The 20404-nt window shown below is 50.0% G+C and overlaps 1 protein-coding gene and 1 non-coding gene across 2 annotated transcripts; both read right to left on the minus strand.

Annotated features, from left to right (window-relative positions):
* Positions 1-1621: 1621 nt before the first annotated feature.
* On the minus strand, positions 1622-4641 carry LOC142070355 (uncharacterized). Its single transcript, XM_075124051.1, has one exon. It carries the CDS (start codon positions 4620-4622, stop codon positions 3408-3410), a length of 1215 nt encoding a protein of 404 aa, XP_074980152.1. The 5' UTR covers positions 4623-4641; the 3' UTR covers positions 1622-3407.
* Positions 4642-19857: 15216 nt separating this feature from the next.
* Positions 19858-19942, minus strand: TRNAS-CGA (transfer RNA serine (anticodon CGA)). The gene has a single exon. It is a non-coding gene; the product is annotated as a tRNA-Ser (tRNA).
* Positions 19943-20404: the final 462 nt, after the last annotated feature.

Genomic DNA, 20404 nt, shown 5'->3' on the forward strand with positions numbered 1-20404 from the left:
CCTTTGTCATGTGAGCAACTTTCCCAAGCACTTTGGACAAACTCAGGAGTAAGTATAAAATAGTAAAATAACTTTATTAACTCCAGAAAGTTAGATTTTAACTGAGTATAAGTATTGGTCACAGAGGTCAAAAGTGTTTACATAACAAATGAAAACAGACTCCCAGTCTAAACTCTAATTTGAATCTACTAAGCAAGAATTGGATCAAACAGCTTTTCTCACTCACTGGTTGCTCCAGGCAATGTTGAGATCTTAATACACAGACTGAATTCCCTCTCAGCCTGGGACCAATCTCCGCAGTTCAAATTCTGAGTCTTCCAGACAATCTTCCAGGTGTTGAGATTGGGGAAGAGACAGGCCACGTGGGGGTGTCTTTGACTCTCATACATATTTTTTCTCCAGCTGCTAGGTAGATTCTTGCCGTGATGCTGGGGTTAGTTAGCCCCCAATATGGAGCAGCAGTTTGCCTCCTGCACCTTGTGGTAGGCATGTCACAGCTCCTTCACTTTCACCCCGCACGGCAGTGTGTCCCTGTCATGGCCCCTTTCTATCATGCATCACGAAATCTGCGTGCGCACCTCGGGAGTTACACCACAGAAAGCTGCTTTCCTGTGCAGAAACTTGCCCGTGTAGACAAGGCCGCAGAGGGCTTCCATAAGAACGCACGACAGGTCATAGACTGGGTCAGACCAATGGTCCGTCAAGCCCAGTGTGCTACCTGAGAGCGACCAGTGCCGGATGCATTGGAGGGAAAGAACAGAACAGGCTTGTTGACCTGCAAGGTGAGGGTCTTTCACCTTTATATTTAACTTCATTGTTGTCAATTCCTACTTATCCTATATCTAACTACCCCTCCTCTGAGGTCTATGGGCAAATCAGGTGTGAACCACTCCTTTGACACAGACGTGTCCCAATCCAGCTGAACTGAGGCAGAATTTGGGCCAATGTCAGTTTGGAAAAGGCCTGCTTCACCCAGCAGGTTTCTCAAAGTATCCGCTGCTGTGAACCGCATGTCGTCTGGATGTGCGAACTCCAAACATAGCAAACATGAAAAAAAAAAAACGCAAAGCCAGTTCTGAGGTTTCCAGAGCCAGGCTTGAGGGTTAAAGAGCTGTGCTCAAAAGGACAAGGGTCTCAGCAGCTATAAAAAGAACTAGTTGCAAAAACAAAACAAAAATTACATGGAAAAAAAACAACCAAACAACAACCACCCAGAAAAGCTCCTATCACTCGCCCATCACCATTGTAGATCTTGACATCTCCTGCCTCATGTGACATCTTTGCTTTGCGAACAAGAGCCCTGGGGAACTCCTGCGAACTCCAAAGATAGCAAACATGAAAAAAAAAAACGCAAAGCCGGTTCTGAGGTTTCCAGAGCCAGGCCTGAGGGTTAAAGAGCTGTGCTCAAAAGGACAAGGGGGCTCAGCAGCTATAAAAAGAACTAGTTGCAAAAACAAAACAAAAATTACATGGAAAAAAAACAACCAAACAACAACCACCCAGAAAAGCTCCCATCACTCGCCCATCACCATTGTAGATCTTGACATCTCCTGCCTAATGTGACATCTTTGCTTTGTGAACAAGAGCCCTGGGGAACTCTCTGGCTCACCTGTGGGGGTGGAAGGGGTCTCACACTACGTGGGAAGGCTGCATCATGAGAAAAACCACCTGTGCTCTACTTTCACACTTTCTAATCTTTCAGAGTAGCAGGAGGCGGAAAAGTGAGACACATGCATTAGACTCAAGAGCAAAACTAAGAGACCAAACCACAGACTCTGGACTCAGCATTCATGTATCCTGCAGTCTGAACTTGGAATCTGTTACATTCCCTCATTGGCTACCATCATTTAACCAACACGGAAGTGCTTCTTGTCCAGCAAGGCAGCCAGTTTGGGACTCATAGGCATGGCATGGCTCTGAAGGAATCAGCTGTTTCTCTCTGTGCTTCAGGAAACTTGGGATCCAAATGGTAAAAGACAGTTGTTCCCAGTTTCATCATGGCATCCTTTAGAAGTGTGAGCAATTCTAAAAACAGTTTACCTTGGCCACAGGTCACCATAGCGTCCATCTCTGGGGTGAAAATCAACCACTCGTAGCTCTCATTTCTACCTGAGTTCTTGTCAAATCTTTGACCTTAGTTGTAGCAATTTTACACGGCTCTGGCGTAGAATTCTTCACCAACCACACAACATACCAGTAGCGATACTGAGGTAGAACTCCCCCAAATATGCCCTTTTGTTTCTTTAATCTGGTGGCACAGATTTAAATAAGGGACTAAATTCAGGTGCGGCTTAGAATCCCTCTAAGACACCAAATGTCAGGTATCTACTCAAAATGGGTGTCTTTCTGCAGCTCTATCACATTCCTCATGGATGTCATTTCCTACACATTTACAGCATCTCCCAGGAGTGAGCTGAACAGAAATGTCACTTCCATTTTTCCCATCTCTACCTAGGAAGGGATTGCATTTCCCAAATAAGAGGCAACATGCACCTGATTAGGAAGGGAAGATCTTCAGGAGCAACCTCCTGCAGGGCATGGGCCACAACTGCTTTGGGAGGCAAATGAATGGGTCTTTTGCTTAGTTCCAAATCATTTACTAGAGAATCCTCTTCCCAGCCCCTTCGGGAAATACTGACCTTACCAATTGAAGAACAGGGGGATAGAGATGGTGATGGAGAATCCCTCTGATTTACCCTATGTTCTTCTGTTGTTACAGAGGGGAAAAGACATTTTTCCCTATCCCTTCCCTATTCCTGCTCTTTGTTATACTTCAATATATTTTAAGGGAGGAAAACGGGAGTAAAAATATCTGCCTTCAGGAAAACCTCTGAAAACCAGCGCTCTGATGAACTGTGACAACTGGGAATGAAACAATATGATCCTGGTGGGGGAACTTGATGACTAACAATGGTTTTTAAATGGGGGAACAGTATAACTGTGATGCTCAGGCTTTGTTTAGACTAGGACATGTGATGGAGTTTAGGTCAGGTCAAGGGGGGGAAAGCTAATGCCAACCACTGCACCTCGGCTGCATCTGCATGACAACTGTAATTGTCTTTTAACACCAAGATCACTAACTTGAGCAGCCAACGCCATGTACAGTCCTAGTGGATGTAAGGCACGGGTAGTTTTTGCCTCAGTGTAGCTTGTTGGGAACAAACCTCTCTCCCCCACCTGGAGCTGATGAACATTCCTGGCTGGAGGGACACACGCTCCTTTGACCCAAAAGGAAAGGAGTTGATAGAAAACATCACAGGACTGACCCCAAAGAAGGGTGAGCTGCAAAAGGCAGGAGCAGGCAACTCATCTGGGGGAGCTGAGTAACCACGGTGAAGATGGGGCACAGATCACTAAGTGGGAATTAGCAAATGTGATTTAAAAGAAAAAAATACCTTTGGCCAGCCCTAGTTAAGGCATTTGTTACAGATGACTCCTATGTGGATTTTCTGATGTCTAATAAGGGTTGAGCGCTGATTGAAGCTTCTCCCACACTCAGAGCATCCAAAAGGCTTCTCACCTGTGTGGATTCTTCTATGTGTGGTCAGTACAGAGCTCCGATTAAAGCTTTTCCCGCACTCAGAGCACATGTAGGGCCTCTCTCCTGTGTGCGTTCTCTGATGTGTGATTAGGGTTGAGCGCTGATTGAAGCTTTTCCCGCACTCAGAGCATATGTAGGGCCTCTCTCCTGTGTGGATTCGCTGATGTGTGATAAGGGCTGAGCTTTGATTGAAGTGTTTGCCACACTCACGGCATCCATAAGGTTTCTCACCCGTGTGGATTTTCCGATGTGTAATTAGGTGTGAGCTCTGCTTGAAGTGTTTCCCACACTCAGGGCATCCATAAGGTTTCTCACCCGTATGGATTCGCCGATGTATGATAAAGTATGAGCTCCGATTGAAGCGTTTCCCACACTCAGAGCATCCATAAGGCTTCTCACCTGTGTGGATTCTTCTATGTGTGGTCAGTACAGAGCTCCGATTAAAGCTTTTCCCGCACTCAGAGCACATGTAGGGGGTCTCTCCTGTGTGCGTTCTCTGATGTGTGATTAGGGTTGAGCGCTGATTGAAGCTTTTCCCGCACTCAGAGCATGTGTAGGGCCTCTCCCCTGTGTGGATTCGCTGATGTGAGAGGAGGGATGAACTGTCAATGAAGTGCTTCCCACACTCAGGGCATCCATAAGGTTTCTCACCCGTGTGGATTTTCCGATGTGTAATAAGGTGTGAGCTCTGCTTGAAGTGTTTCCCACACTCAGGGCATCCATAAGGTTTCTCACCCGTGTGGATTTTCCGATGTGTAACAAGGTGTGAGCTCTGCTTGAAGTGTTTCCCACACTCAGGGCATCCGTAAGGTTTCTCACCCGTGTGGATTTTCCAATGTGTAATAAGGTATGAGCTCTGCTTGAAGTGTTTCCCACACTCAGGGCATCCATAAGGTTTCTCACCTGTGTGGATTCTCTTATGTGCAATGAGATGCGAGCTCCGCTTGAAGCATTTCCCACACACACAGCATGCGTAAGGTTTCTCACCCGTGTGGATTCTCTGATGTCTGAGAAGGTCCGAGCTCCCTTTGAAGCTTTTCCCACACTCGAGGCATGTGTAGCGTGTTCCTTCCAAGTTCATTCTCTCACGTGTAATAAGGTCTGACTGGCTTCCGAAGTTTTCCTCTGGCCTCTGCTGACTCTCACAGGCTTTTGTTTTTTCTGGGCGTGCACAGCTCCCAGAATCATTCCCTTTGGACCTTCCTGACAACATCCCATGGGCTTCTACTCGCTCAGCATCTTCCTGCTGGGGTTCCTCCTCGTTTTCACTCACCATCCCAACACCTGACGGGAGACCGAGAGAATCCAGACGTAAGTCTCTGCCTGCGCCAGAGAGAAAGGAAATCTCAGAGAGAAGAACGGAAAAAGGGATGAAGGAACGAAAACGTGTACAGGACAGATCAAACCTATCAGGAGCTGATTTTCCCTTAAACCTTCCCCAGAGGAGAGAAAGGAAGGGATCAGTTCTGGGTCCGTATCTCAGAAGAAATCTCAGGGGACAGCGAGATTGGGGAGGGACCTGCTACCAGTTGTCAGTCAGGATAGGTGGGAAGCCATGAGTGACCTCTGCCTAACGATTCCACATCTGCAGGGAACAATCCTGAACTTGGAGAGCTCACAAGATCTTTGTAGGGCATCCCAAATGTTGCCTGTATTCACCGATAGTTTTGGGGTTGGTTTAACCAATGCCTCACCTATGCAGGCAGCTCTCGGGAGCACTTTTTTCTTAGAGCCATGAAGGTCTGGGACGCACGACTCCTCCCCTCGTTCCAGCTGCGAGATCACATCAGTTCTGGAAACTGGAAACCCTGCTCAAGGCAAAGAAAACAAGGGAGGTCAGTGGAATTTGTGGGATACTTGTCACAAAGAATATTCCATGCTTTTAAGCCCAGTTCACTTTTAAGTAGTAACGTCCCAAGGCCGGCTTCCTTGGCTCAAAGTGCCAGGAGATGATTATTACAAATCATATTCATTACCTTAGTGCCTAAGGGCCAACTAACAGTGGGTCCTCATTTTGCTAGGCACAGTACAAACCGAGAAGCATTGATGGCCCGTGCCCTGAAGAAGTTACAATCTAAATAGACAAGGCAGACACAGAATGGGGGAAGGGGTCCAACCCACCAGCAGAGTGAACTCCGTGAAGGCAGAGTGACAGATCTGATCAACACAGGCCTAGATCTTGAGACTATCGGATTTAATGTTACAACCAGGGCCAGCGTTTTCTGGAAATTGTAGCTAGGACTGCATTTTTTCCCAAAATTACTCTTTGTTTCTGGAATCACCGTTAATATCCGGAATTGCTGATCAGAGGGTGGGTGGGGCATGCAGGGTCACAATCCCCCAGATTTCTCCCTGGAGACACCCGTCTCCTCCCCAGGGCACAGGCTGGCTGCGGCTGAGACTTGATGCCAATTTCTTCCCTCTTCATAGAAGTCTGGGATCGGCAGTGGGACGCCAGGCTCTCTCATCATGCTGCAGAGAGGACGGCACTCACAGCTGCTCGCGGCTGTGTCCACAGCACCTCTCCCCTGCTCATCTCCCCTGTACACAGCTGGTTCATGCCCCGTCTCTCCAGCGCACAGCTGGCTCTAGGCTCTCAATGCCCAGTATCTGAGCCCCACCGCCCCCACACAGCCGGCTCCTGTCCCCTCCCCCCAAGGCACTTTCAGGCTTTAAAGGATTAGATATTGCTCACGTTTGTCAATTACTCTCTTTTCATTGCCTGCAAACTCTTGCCCTAATTATGACTGTTGTCTGTATATCTAAGCCAGCCCTTGAAAGCATGAATTCTTCACAGACTATGATGCCGAGATGCGCCACATGATACCAGGAAGGGCTGCGGGTTGGGTTTCCTGTGCAAGCTGGTATCACTACAGGGTGATGAATGCCAGATCTCAAGGCTGGTTATGCAGAGCTCCACCTTTTGAAGCTTTACCCAACGCAGAAAGGGGTAGGGACGGATTTCCCCTCATTCAGGAGACTGAAGACGACAGACTTTTGGGGGATAAACAGCTGAGTTTGAGCTGACTGAGGGGGGTCTTTCTGGGCTACAAACTCACAGGACCTGATAACCAGCAGGAGGTAACCCTTTAAGAAAGGTTTTAATACACTTTGGAACCGATCAGGGATTCCCATGAGGACTGCTGAGGGAATGAAGGTAAACACGCATTTGGATGCTCTTCTTGTTTTATGAGAATGGGAACAGGAAGGGCAGGGATATCACCGAATGCAGGATCTCAGCAGGACTAGATGTCAGGATAGCACCATATTGCAGCCCATTGGAAAACATAATCCCAACTACACATATAAAATGATGGGCTCTAAATGAGCTGTTTCCACTCAACAGAGGGATCTTGGAGTCACTGGGCACAGCTCTCTGAAAACATCAACTCAGTGTCCAATGGCAGTCAAAAAGCAAAGAGAATATTGGGAATCATTCTGAAATGGATAGATAAGAAGACAGAAAATATCATATCGCCTCTATATAAACCCATGGTACACCCACATCTCGAATACTGCCTGCAGATGTGGTTGCCCCATCTCAAAAAAAGATATATTGGAATTGGAAAAGGTTCAGAAAAGGGCAACCCAAATGATTACAGGTATGAAACTCTTCTGTACGGGGAAAGATTAAAAAGACCGGGACTATTCAGCTTGGAAAAGAGACAAAGGGGGGATATGAGAGAGGTCTATAAAATCAAAACTGCCGTGGAGAAAGTAAATAAGGACGTATCATTTACTCTTTCTCATAACACAAGGACTAGGAATCACCAAATCAAATTAATAGGCAGCAGGTTTATAAGAAACAAAAGGAAGTATTTCTTCACACAATGCACAGTCAACCTGGGGAACTCCTTGCCAGAGGACGTTGTGAAGGCCAAGATTATAATAGGATTACAAAAAAAAAAAAAAAAACCACCATGAGAAATCTATTGAGGACAGGTCCGTGAATGGTTATTAGCCAGGATGGGCAGGGATGGTGTCCCTAACTTCTGTTTGTCATAAGCTGTGAATGGGTGACAGGAGATGAATCACTTCATGATTCCCTGTTCTGTTCATTCCCTCTGGGACACCTGGCGCTGGCCAATGTTGGAAGACAGGACACTGGGCGAGATGGACCTTTGGTCTGTCCCAGTGTGGCCATTCTGAAATACCAGGGAACCTAGTGAGTCCAGTGCAATGGGAGGGAGGAGGAAAATCCCTGGGTGTGCACAACACTGGGAAATTAGAAATTATCATTCAGAAGCAACAGACTCTAAATAGTCTAGAAAAGCAGAATGTGAAAAATAAGAATCGGGGTCATGTGACTTCAGGAATGAGGGACTCAAAAAACCAAGTCTGCAGAGAAGAGAGATTGTGGCTAGTGCACATGGGGATGGGGGGAGCAACTCTCCAAGTCTCAAGGATTTTCACCAGCAACCGAGGCCATTGTCCCATGCACGGGGCAATCCGGAGCAGTGAGGAGTTGTGTCATCTGTAATCCTGGCTGAGTTTCAATGTTCTGCTGCTGGAGCTCCCTTGTCTGGATTCCCGCAGCCACCATTCAAAGTCTGTGTGATCAGTAACCCTGGACCAGCCGCTCTGACCCCAGCAGCCTGCTTCTTACACCCCAAGCACATTCTGGTCTGGGTGGAGAAGGCTCAGGGTTTGAGAGAAGGCCACGGGTAGGAAGCTTCTGTTCGTTATGCTGGACCTAACCCCCCGTTTTACTTGTGCAAACAGAAGATATTTGACACTGTGCGATTCTGCTCCTGTGCTCTCTTCCCATAGCGTTCAGCAGCAGGGGAGGGTCTCTGGTCGTGTGTGTGTCATTGGCATGCTGGGGTGATGCTGGAACAGGACAGAGCAGAGGTGGCATTGTGGGGGTGGCGTGAACCCCATCTCTTCCGTTCCCCTTCCAAGAACCGAGGGGACAGGAATCCTTACCCAGCGAGGTCACAGTCTCATAGGTCTCCTGCATGACGTCTCTGTAGAGGGCTCTCTGAGCGGGGTCCAGCAGAGCCCACTCTTCCCTGGTGAAATACACAGCCACCTCCTCGAAGGTCACCGGCCCCTGAAAGAGCAAGAGCCCCACACTCAGGACCTGCTGCCCCACTCACAGCCCCACTATTCGTGGGGGAGAGGAGCCAATCAAATGGAAACTCTGGGTGGACCACAGTCAACAGAGTCCCACCCCCACCCCGCTCAGAGCACCCAGGAAACACCAGGGTGAGGGGGCGAAGAGAGACCTCCTCCTCTCTCCCAGCAGATCCATCACACACCTACTAGCCACAGACTGATACTGGAGATGCTGCCCCGAGCAGGGTCTAGGGAGAGATCTCTTGTAGGAAGCCCAACACCCTCCTCCTTGTGAAAAGAAAAGGAGGACTTGTGGCACCTTAGAGACTATCCAATTTATTTGAGCATAAGCTTTCGTGAGCTACAGCTCACTTCATCGGATGCAAACTGTGGAAAGTGTAGAAGAGCTTTTTATATACACACAAATCATGAAAAAAATACCTCCTCCCACCCCACTCTCCTGCTGGTAATAGCTTATCTAAAGTGATCACTCTCCTTACAATGTGTATGACAATGAAGGTGGCCCATTTCCAGCACAAATCCAGGGTTTAACAAGAACGTCGGGAGGGTGGGGGGGCAGGAAAAAAGAAGGGGAAATAGGTTACCTTGCATAATGATTAACCACTCCTAGAGCTGGATATGAAGCAGGGGAATCTCCCCTAAGCCTGACTGGTGGCTTCCCCCTTCATATTTCAAGGCACCCGCTGGTTAGTTGGGTCAGGCTCCAGTACTACGAGTCTGGTCCTTTTTCCCAGCCCTATCTAGGTAGGTTATTTTCTGTTCACCAAACTGGAGCATTTCCACCTCCGAACCTCATGGGTCTCTTCCTAGAATCTAGGCCACTTATTAAACAACTCCCAGCAGGTCTGCCACCCCCTGGCCTCCTCCCTTTCTCCACCCTGTGCATTTCCTGCCCCGCTCCAACCTCCAAACCAGACGGTGCAAACCTTCCCTTCTCCCGTGTATTTGCTGTCCCTCTCCCTCCTGCAGGAACAGATCAGAACCCCCACACAATAATCCCCACCTGAGCTGGCTCCTCTGCAGCCATGTCGCTCCCTTGTCCCATGGGAGGACGGGATGAACCGGAAAGAAACATGAGCGTCGTTCTGCAACCTGGCTGGGCAAGAAGGGCTGTTGTGGAAGTTTAGGAACGGGCATTAGTTCATTTCATATCACGCTTCCCCCAGGCTCTTTCCCTGCAGAGCGAGATCCGAGATTCTGCCGTGCTGAGAAAATGCTCAATCTCTGGATTACAGCAGAGACCTGGCCCCTCCTGCCAGGCTAGGCCCACAGACACACTTTTAACCTCCTTTCTCCCTCCCGCATCCCAAAACAAAGTCTCTGAATGCAATCCTAGAAAAAAGCAGAACCAAAGGAGTCCCTTTCGAGGATTCCCTCTGACACTGACCCCACGGCAGCCACACCCCAGCAGGAGGGACATGGAGTCAGGAACTGGGTTTTCCTCTCTCTCATCCTCGTCTTGTCCACAGGAAAGTGATTCTCCCCACAGTGCAGTAATACATCTGTCTGGGCAGATGAGAGAGCTGGAAATCTCTTTCAAAACTCTTTTATCCCACGGACCCTGTCAGTCTCTCTATCTCCTTTTCCCTGTGCCTTCTCCATGCCTGTTTGCTAGGAAACTCTCATTCCTGGGTTGTTTGCTCCCCCATGGCTGGATTTGCTCCTGCAAATGGCAGGAGAAATGGGGTGGGGGGCTGTTTGTGTAGAGTCATTTTATAGTCCCTCACTGCCTGCCTGGGATTTCCCCATTGCCTGCCTAGGACCCCCACCTGCCCTCCACCAGGATCTGCCAGCCCATTTGCCTGGGACCCCCTCCTCCTCCCAGCACGACCCCCTGACGATTTACAGGAGGACCCCTCACTCTGCGCCAGGGACCGCCCCACCACAGCTCTGTACACTGGGCATGGCAATGGTCCCAGGAGCCAGCTGGGCAATCCCAGGCACAGCCCCTGGCACAGCACCAGGCAGCGTCTAATCCCCTGCCCCACCTGCCCAAGAGACACCCACCCCCACTGGTCTGCAGCCAACAGGCCCCCAGCGATACCCACCTCCAGGACCCATAGCCTTAGGGCTGGGCACTTCAGAACTACCCCCTGAAACCCCAAACCCTCCAGAACCCACCAACCTGACTAGGGTCCCCCCTGCCCAGCCACCCAGAGGCCTCCCCCTACCACAATGCCCCTTCAGCTCCCGCTGCAATCTCTCCACACAGACACCTGCCCCCCCAGCAACAATGTTCCCTCACAGTGTCTGACAAGTGGACAGAAAGTTATCACCACCCCCTGCTGGCCAGTCACACAGGCAGAGGGAGCCCGGGGGGACGCCTCTTTAACAGGAGAAAGGAAGCCATGGAGGGCCAAAATAACTAAGAAATTTCCATACTCTGTCACTAGCAAATAATGGCCACTGTGGATCCACCCCAGAGTTGGCTACATCTTTGCACTGCGGGAAGCCCCCCCTCACGGAGACCCATGGAGGGCGATAGGTTCCCCCCAAGGAAGGACAAGTTGCTAGGATTTAGAGACATGGGGAACAGCCCCAAACCCAAGAGGATTTTTAATTGACATTTGATGATGACATAGTAAGAGGGAAACCTGAGATTTGAGATCAGTGTTCAGAAATGAAAGAGAAAGGGTGGAAATCTGAGGGATTTTGGATCCATTTATGCAAATTATAGAGAGCAAAGTGGAAAATGACTGGGATTTTATAGCAGTTGTTGATAGGAGGTAAAAGCTGAGTGTATTTCCCACCACTATTTGGTCAATGAATAGAGCGGAAATGGGCAACATTGGGAAACGTTTTAGATCCATATTCAGGAATCTGAGAAAAGGTGTAAATCTGAGATTTTCGTCGTAATTTATAATCACAGAGACAGGGAAAGCTCTCAGGGGCATATTCAATTAGAAGTAGACAACTCGAGTAAAAGTGGGGCAAACGTTGAGGGTATTTTTTAGGAATCTTTGAGACGTACAGAGAAAACGTGTCACAAACTACGCAACTGAGAACATGGGATAAACGCCAAGACCGGGGGGGATTTTATGTGGCTATTAAAGAACGAGCTGGAAAAGGGGAACCGTTTGTCATATAAAATCCAGCCTGTCCAATACATAAACAGAAAGTGATGGTCCCCCCCCCCACGACCCCCGTTCACCTGGGCAGCAGGGAGCCCTCTGAGGGGCTGACTGAAGGGGGTGGCGGGGGGAGATCGAGGGCTCCCTGGGGGCGGGGAGGGGGCGGCAGTGGGGGATGGGCAGGTAGGGGGCAGAGAGTCACTTTCCTGCCCCCCCCGCCAGCGCTCCCCCCCTCGGGGTCTCCCACTCACCGGGGCGGGTCCCAGCTGGACAAAGCCCCGCCCCCGGCCGGGCACGGGGGGGTTAATGACGGGCCCCACCCCGCACAGACCTCGGAGAGGAGCCGCAGCTGCTCCTGCGACAGATGCGACACGAGGCAGCGCCTGGTCTGCTCCGGGCTCCGCCCCCAGACGCTGCCCCGCCCCCGGTCTGCTCCAGGCCCCGCCCCCAGACGCTGCCCCGCCCCCGGTCTGCTCCAGGCCCCGCCCCAGACGCTGCCCCGCCCCCGGTCTGCTCCAGGCCCCGCCCCCCGGCGCTGCCTCGTCTCGGGTCTCTCGGAGGAGCAGCTGCGGCTCCGCTCCGGGGTCTGTGCTGGGGGGGCCCGTCATTAACCCCCCCGTGCGCGGCCGGGGGGGGCTTTCTCCAGCTGGGACCAGCCCCTGGCTCTGCCCGCCCCCGACCCCGTGAGTGGGAGACCCCGCGGGGGGGGGGAGCGCTGGTGGGGGGGCAGGAAAGTGACTCTCTGCCCCCGGCACGGCTGGGATTGGGGGGGGCAGAGACTGGGGCCCGGCGCGCGGGGTCCCTTGGGGGGTGTTGGGGGGAGAAGCCGGAGTTGCGGGGGGTGGGGGTTGAACTGTCTCTGTGCAGCCAGGAAATTCCCGGGGGGGAAGTGGGGGGCGGCGGGGGAGTTAATTGGATCCCCTTCCCCCCCCCACGGGCACAAATGCCCCCCAGTTTTCCCCTTTTCCCTCTCGGTAGCTCCCATGTGGTTGTAAACTCCCCCCCACCCCCCCATTGATCCGCTCTCTCGTCTCCCCTGATCCCCCCCCCCGTCTCTCCCTCCTCCTCACATGTCCATTGAAACTCCCCTCCCCTTGGGGGGGGCGGGATTCCCCCCCCCCGTTTTATCCGCAGCGATTTGTCCCGGTGTCGGTGGGAAGTTGGAGCCCGGAGCCATCCCCCAACCTGGCTGCCCCGGCGTGGGGGTGGGAGGAGACGCCGGGTCCCTGCCGGGGCGGGGAAGGGAGGGGACGTGTCCCCCATGGGGCTGCCCCCGATTCTGGCTTCCCAGTCCCACTTGCTGCCCCCCCACTGCAGCACCGTTGCCCCCAGCCCCCACCTACCCCCCACCTGCTGATCCCCCCGTACCGCCCCCTCCCCTCCCCCAGGGAGCCCTCCAGCTCCCCCCCCCCCACCCCCTCCAGTCAGCCCCTCAGAGGGCTCCCTGCTGCCCAGGGGAACGGGGGCAGTGGGGGGGGACCATCACTTTCTGTTTATGTATTGGACAGGCGGAATTTTATATCACAAATGGTCTCCCTTTTCCAGCTCGTTCTTTAATAGCCACATAAAATCCCCCCCCGGTCTTGGCGTTTATCCCATGTTCTCAGTTGCCTAGTTTGTGACACGTTTTCTCTGTACGTCTCAAAGATTGATAAAAAAGTTTCGGGGGACTTGTGGCACCTTAGAGACGAACCAATTTATTTGAGCATGAGCTTTCGTGAGCTACAGCCCACTTCATCGGATGCATACCGTGGAAACTGCAGCAGACATTATATACCCAGAGACCATGAAACAATACCCCCTCCACCCCACTCTCCTGCTGGTAATAGCGTATCCAAACTGATCATGAAATTGGGCCACTTCCAGCACAAATCCAGGTTTTCTCACCCCCCACCCCCCCACACACAAACTCACTCTCCTGCTGGCAATAGCTCATCCAAAGCGACCACTCTCCCTACAATGTGCATGATAATCAAGGTGGGCCATTTCCAGCATAAATCCAAGTTTAACCAGAACGTTGCCCTGAGTCCTTCTCCATCCTGGGTGGGAAATTAACCCCCTGCAACAATGATCATCTTTCCCTCTCCTTTGAGAATCATTTGTTCCCTCCTTTCTCTCTGTTAAAAATGTTTGCTGATGAAAGAGACTAGCCATATATTCAATACCCATCAAAGCCAGGGGCCTCCCCCTGTTTGGGGGATGGGTGGTTCCCAGTTGGTAACAGGAGAGTTGGCTGGACCCTTTTCTTTTCTCCAGCTGGCACGGGATGAGGAGGTCCCTCTGAGTGCAGCGTGGTCCAGAAGTATCCCAAACCCCATGACAAAGGGTCTCCGTGAGGGGGGGCTTCCCGCAGTGCAAAGAAGTAGCCAACTTTGGGGTGGATCCACGGTGGCCATTATTTGCTAGTGACAGAGTATGGAAATGTCTTAGTTATTTTGGCCCTCCATGGCTTCCTTTCTCCTGTTAAAGAGGCGTCCCCCCGGGCTCCCTTTGCCTGTGTGACTGGCCAGCAGGGGGTGGTGATAACTTTGGATAACAGTGTCCAGGAGTCATGAGCAGGGAAAATCCTGTGAGATTCAGCACAGACCAGAGAGAGAGAGCAGGGAAATCGGCCAAGGGATAAAGTGGGTAAATTAATTTCCTGTCGGGGAACTCAGAAGGACCTCAAGGAAAGCACAACACAGCAGGAAATCCTCAGGGGAAAGACAAAAAATGCATGCACTGAGTGTGGGGAAAACGTATATGACCAGTCAGCCCTTATAAAGCATCAGAGAATCCGCGCAGGAGAGAGGCCCTATGAATGCCGTGAGTGTGAGAACCTTCAATCGCAGCTCAAACCTTGTTACTCATCAGAGAACCACACAGGGGAGAGGCCCTATGAATGCCGTGAGTGTGGGAAAACCTTCTCTTGGCACTCAGCCCATGTTAGCCATCCAAGAATCTGCACAGGAGATCAACACCATAAAAACCTCTAGGGCTATCCGTACTTTTTTTTCTTTAATACTTTTCCTGATTCCCACATAGTAACTTTTAAAGTTGTTTGAACTGTTTGCAGCACCGTTATCCCTCAGCGTGTCCAAATGAGTGGCCCATTTTTGCCTTTTGCAGTTCACCCTGTTTTGAGGTGGACCCATTTGTCCTTCCTATCGACTCCATTGTCTCATGAATAATTTGAGTGTGCCCTTCCTATCAGGAACCAGGGAGCATCACATCTATACCATTCCTCCTATTGCAAAATTATTGTTCGGAATCACCAATGATTCAGATTATATCATTGCCAGTTGTTCTCACGTTGCTCTGGGTTGTGCTGCAGAGCAGTTATATTGAGAACTTTCCCAATTATATTTAAAGGAAGAGGAGCAGGGGCAGGAAAAGAAGTGTCATTTCAGCCTCTGTGACACTGGAAGGAGATGGGGTGACTCAGAGATTCCCTAATTCCCCATCGCTCCAGACCTGTTAACTCTGCATGGCTCAGACAGGAGGGATCTTCATCACATTCTATCCCTCCACTTCTCAAAGTGTCACGTGATGAAGCGTTCTCAGCTGTCTGTGCTTGGAGACTATGCTTTGACTTCTTTAATCCTATATCAGAGTTGCTATGACTGGAGATGAAAGTGTCAAAAACCTGGAAGGGGAATTCAAATGGATCCCAAGCACAGTGTGATCATTTGGAGTTTAAATCCCAGGTTCCATCAATTGGTAAAGCCATTTCTGGCAAGGGGGCTGTTTTGTCCCCCATTATGGGGGATGCTAGGTTACTAAAAAAATTTTAAATAACCTAACTAATTCTATGGCATGGGGAATGGTCCCCTTCATGATGCAGATGTTGAGGAAATAGAAGTGGGTTTTTTATTGAATTTATCCTTTGTAGGTGCTAAAAAAAAGTGTATGAAATGAAATCAGTGTTGGAAATCTCATAGCTGCAGAAAAATAGCTAGTTTTGAATAGAAACTCCAGCTCTGATAACTAACAGGGCTGTATCCAGTCCCTTGCCTGGAATTGTGCCACCAAATTAAAGAAAAGCTGGGCATGTTTCAGGAAGCCATTCCTCACTAACACTGCTGAGATTTTGAGTGCTTTTGTAAAGGATTCTACTTCAGAGAAGTGTACATTTACCCTAACCAAGGCCAAGGATTTGGAAAGAACTGGGGTTGAATGAGTACACGCTCCGTTCTTGGCTTCCATCCCAGTAAAAGAAGCTATGGTGACCAAAGACCCAAGGAAAATTGTTTGTTTGTACAACTCACTTATTACAGATCCAAAGCATGCCAGGGTTAGACTGAGAACAATCATCCTTCACCATTTGGATCCAAAGAGAGAGAGTGCTTCATAGGACATTCCCTCCTCGTGGATTCCAAACTGGGTGCCTGATTGGGTAATGTCAAAGTCAGATTCAGGACTCACATAATTTGTCAGACCACTCTGTTTATTAGCAAAGCACTTTGCCAATGCACCCAGATATGTGAGCCCCCTGCAAAGGCTCAAGCTAACTTATTTATACAGATAAGCCAATTGAACATAAGAGACAAAAGGAAGCAGAAACTGACAAATATACATACATATCTTACTTGCATACGAATGTTTACCAATCTCCCAGCTCAGTAGGAGCTCTAAGTTAATTAGTTTGAGCACCCATTGTCTCACACTCCTTAATGTGTCTCTTCTTGACAACTATATTTCAACAAACCCTTCAAGTAGCATTTCTTTAATGAATTCTAATTTCAATATAATTCATTCTATTTTCACAGAAACAAGGACTTTCAGGCTGTGGAAATGATGGTAACCAATGAGGCAACGAACGTGTCCGGTTCCAATTTCAGACTTCCAGATACTCGCATGTTGAGTCCTGATTCTCTGGTTTTGTGTCTGATGCTCCGGCTTCACAATAAAGCTGATGTTGGCACAGCTGCCCCCATGTAGCTGCACTGGTGTAGCATGCTATTACAGATGCTCTAAGCCAATGGGAGAGATCTCTCCCGTCGGACTTCATTAGTCCACCCCCCTCAAGCTATATGTCCTGCTGAAGTAGCGCTATCTACACAGGGCGTTAGGGCTGTGTAACTACATTGCTCAACTCTGGATTTTTCACACCCCTGAGCAATATAGTTATACCGATAAATGCCTTTAGTGTAGGACAGTTTTCTCTTGTGTTTTATGCATTTACATCCCTTCTACTCTACCTCCTTCTACTTTGAAAGATTAAAAAGTGTGAAAAGAGAGAGGTTTTTTTCCTCGTGATGCAAACATTCCCACATGGGAGACCCCTTCCACCAACACACATGGCAGAAGAACCAGCGATATATGAACTCAGAGAATTGGTTGGGACCTACGTTGGGACAAACCAGAACTAGAGCCAAGGTTCAGTTGTTGGCAATGGGGATTAAAAGAAAATGAACTCATATGACAAGAATTTGAGCTCTTTGAATATGTTACTGTTTCCAATGAAAATGAATTGATTGGTTAAAGAGTAGAGACTAATTGTGTGATAATCTGAATCACTTTGTAAAACAAAGTGTCTCATGTTTTTGTTTTGTTAGTCATCCAGGAAGTGACAGCTGATCTTGAAAAGTTAATTTGCTTTAATTTACCCCCTGTAGTGTAAGGAGTTCTGGTAGAAAACCTCACTCCAATGGTTGGGGTGGAAGAATGTGTGTGAGAGTGTATAAGTGAATATTGGCCCAGTATAGATTTTAAATTTTTGTGTTTCAAATAGAACTTATTTTGCTTAGTTTCAAAGTCTATTTCTAGTGAAAGCAAAATTATTCAAAGAGACAATTTGTAGAAGTTTTTACAAGTTCTTACACTTAGACTGTAAGGGTCACTGACTTCCCCACTTCTCTAATTTGCAAAGGAAAGTCATCTGTCATAGGATGTGTTCAGCAGGTAGGAAAGTTGCAGTCCTCAACCACCAAGGAAAAGGCTGAAGTCCATTACCTTTTAGGTCAAGAAGCCATCTAAAGTCTGGTCTATGCTGAAAAGCGATGCTGACGTAGACACCTCTCGCAGGGGTGTGAAAAGTCCACTCCACTGAGAGAAGTAGTTAATGTGACCTCAGCCCCAGCGTAGACAGTGTTAGGTTGTCAGAAGAATATTTCCAGTGTTTGAAGTATAGACAGAGCCTGAGACAGACTGATCCCCTATAGGAAGTGAGTCATGACATGAATTCCAATTTTGATCCATTTCCCTATATGTGAGAGAGGTACTAGTATGGAGGGCTGGGCCAGCTGTCCGATCGCCTGGTTCCTCAACTGTAGCTACAGCTTTTAGTACCCATCCACCCCAAGACTGAGAGAAATGGAGAGTTCCAACTGTTGTTATTTTAGTATCTTATTGTTCCTTTCTCTGTTTTTTGTGCTGGCCTTTCTATTATATCAGGGTGTGAGGGTATAGCTCAGTTCATGTTGTGACAAAGCTCTGTCCTTGTCTCTATGGGTCCCACGTTTCCTGGTGGATTTTGCTAGCCTCAGAGGCTCACTGTGACCCTCCACATAGCCCTTCTCTCTCTCTAGAGGCAAGGGCCACAGCTTACTGAGCCATCATAAGCCAGCAAGGGAGGTGAGGAGAAGCAACCCTCCCTCGCACAATCTCTGTTTCCCAGTATCCATGATTAATCGGGGAGGGGAGGGGGGAGCCCGAGCCCGCCCTCTACTCTGGGCTCCAGCCCAGGGACCCTAATAGTAGCAGCTATGGTAGCTGACTTTTGGGAAATAGGACGTGTACAATTCCCTGGGCCGCTTCCCCACAGCAGCCCCCACTCAGTATCTCCTTCGCTGTTACCTCAGGGCCTCCTTCCTTGCACCTGATGTGGATTTGCACTGCTTGGTTCCTCCAACAGCACGGCTTCCTCCTACAGATCCTGACACATGCGCCTCACTGACGAACTGGGAGGCTTTTCACTAGTTCCAGCCAGGCCGTGATGGGCTTCAGGTATTCCAATCAACCTAGCTATCTCCACTGCTTTCAAGAAGGATCTTAATTGGCCCCAGGTGTCTTGATTAACCTGAAACAACTGCCATTTGGTTACCATAGTACCAAGGATTTGTTTAGCCTGGGGCTAACATACCTGTTCCTCACTACTTTACTATAGCCGTCTTGCCTTGGCCCGTCGCAATGTGTGACAAAAGCTTATTGGTGCTAATTGGCAAAGGGGTCCCTGTCATTCACAAGCAACTCCTGTCTCAGACCTGACAAATTCACCACACCTAGGACCCAGAGCAGGGGTGGTGGAATCTTCCTTACAGTGGGGGGGCCACCGGTGTCTGAACTGTGACGCCCCCATGACACCCCTTTCCCCCCAGCCCTCACTCACTCACTCCGCCCCTTCTCCCTGAGGCCCCAATCTCACACCGCCCCTTCTCCCTGATGCCACCCCTCCCTCGGAGGCCACACCCACAGAACGCCTCTTCCCCCAAGGCTCCACCTGGTTCCCCCCTCCGTCGTCCGTTCTTAGGGCTGCTAAAAAGTGCTGGGCCCATGGCCCTCTAAACCCCCCTCGTCCTGAACCCTGACACACAGCCAGGCAGGCAGCAGTGTGTGTGTATGTGACAGAGACTGCTGGGCTGTGCTGAGCCAGTGCGGGAAGTGGGGGCTGATGTCGGGGCTGTCCCGCTCCCCCTGACTCAGGACTGGGGTGTCCCACTCCCCCTGACTCAGTCTGGGGTGTCGCCCCTCCCCCTGACTCAGGACTGGTTGTTTCCAGCAGCTGTCTGAACTTAGGGACAGCGTGCCAACACACTCACTCTTCCACAACACACATGCTCCCCGAACACACACACTGTCTCTCCCCAACACACACACACTCTCTGCCCAGCACGCCCACGGCAGCTGAAAAGCCGCTGGCAATCGAGTTGGATGCCCATGGAACAATGGGATAGAGAAACCTGCCTCGTGTGGCTGCCCACGAGGCATTGCAAACCCTTCCCAAAGCACCCTGCGGCCAGTTGCACAGTGGGATAGCGTCCCACAATGCACTGCTCTCTGTGGCGATCCAAGAGCTGCTAGCCTGGATGCGCTCCGGTGACACAAGCAGCCTAGTGTGGACATGCAACAGCGGCTTAATTAAAACGCTTTAACTAAAGCAGCATAACTCTGTCGTGTAGACGTAGCCTGGCTCCCACTGGGGCCAAGGATGCTCAGGCACTGAAACTAAAGAGCCACAACTTCCTCCGTAGTTGGCAGGATTCAAACCTGCACAGGGAGACCCCCCCAAGGGATTTCGAATCCACCACCTTAACCACTCAGCCACAACTACTTGCTTTATAGAGCGCTCTCACGACACTCTAGTTCTTTTCTCACTGAGTGATCGTTTCCAATTGTTTCCTCAGACCAGCGTCCACAACACACTCACTGCTGTGCTGTTGTGTAAGTGTGCCCAGGGCTGAACAAGAATTCCTGCTCGTTTCCTTTCTGGCTGGAGCATGAGGAGAGTGTGTTTGTGGCCAGTGATGTTGCTGTAGATTGTTGTAAAATTCCTGCCTCGATAATTCAGACAGTCCCTTTCCCTTCATATCCCCAGTACATCAGTGACTGTAATAGCAGGGGGCAGGTTTTCTGTGGGGCACAGAGCTTTGCCAGGGGGTTGGTGTCTCCTTCCTTTCCTCACCCTGGAGGAAACTCAGCTTTTCATTCCATCTTTAATGTGTCATGGAATAACAACAGCAGCATGAAGAAAGAGGTGGGCAGGGTGGGCCTCAGGGGAGGGGCACAGAGGTGC

Source organism: Caretta caretta, chromosome 28 (genome assembly GCF_965140235.1).
Source record: "Caretta caretta isolate rCarCar2 chromosome 28, rCarCar1.hap1, whole genome shotgun sequence".
NCBI classification, from domain to species: Eukaryota; Metazoa; Chordata; order Testudines; family Cheloniidae; genus Caretta; species Caretta caretta.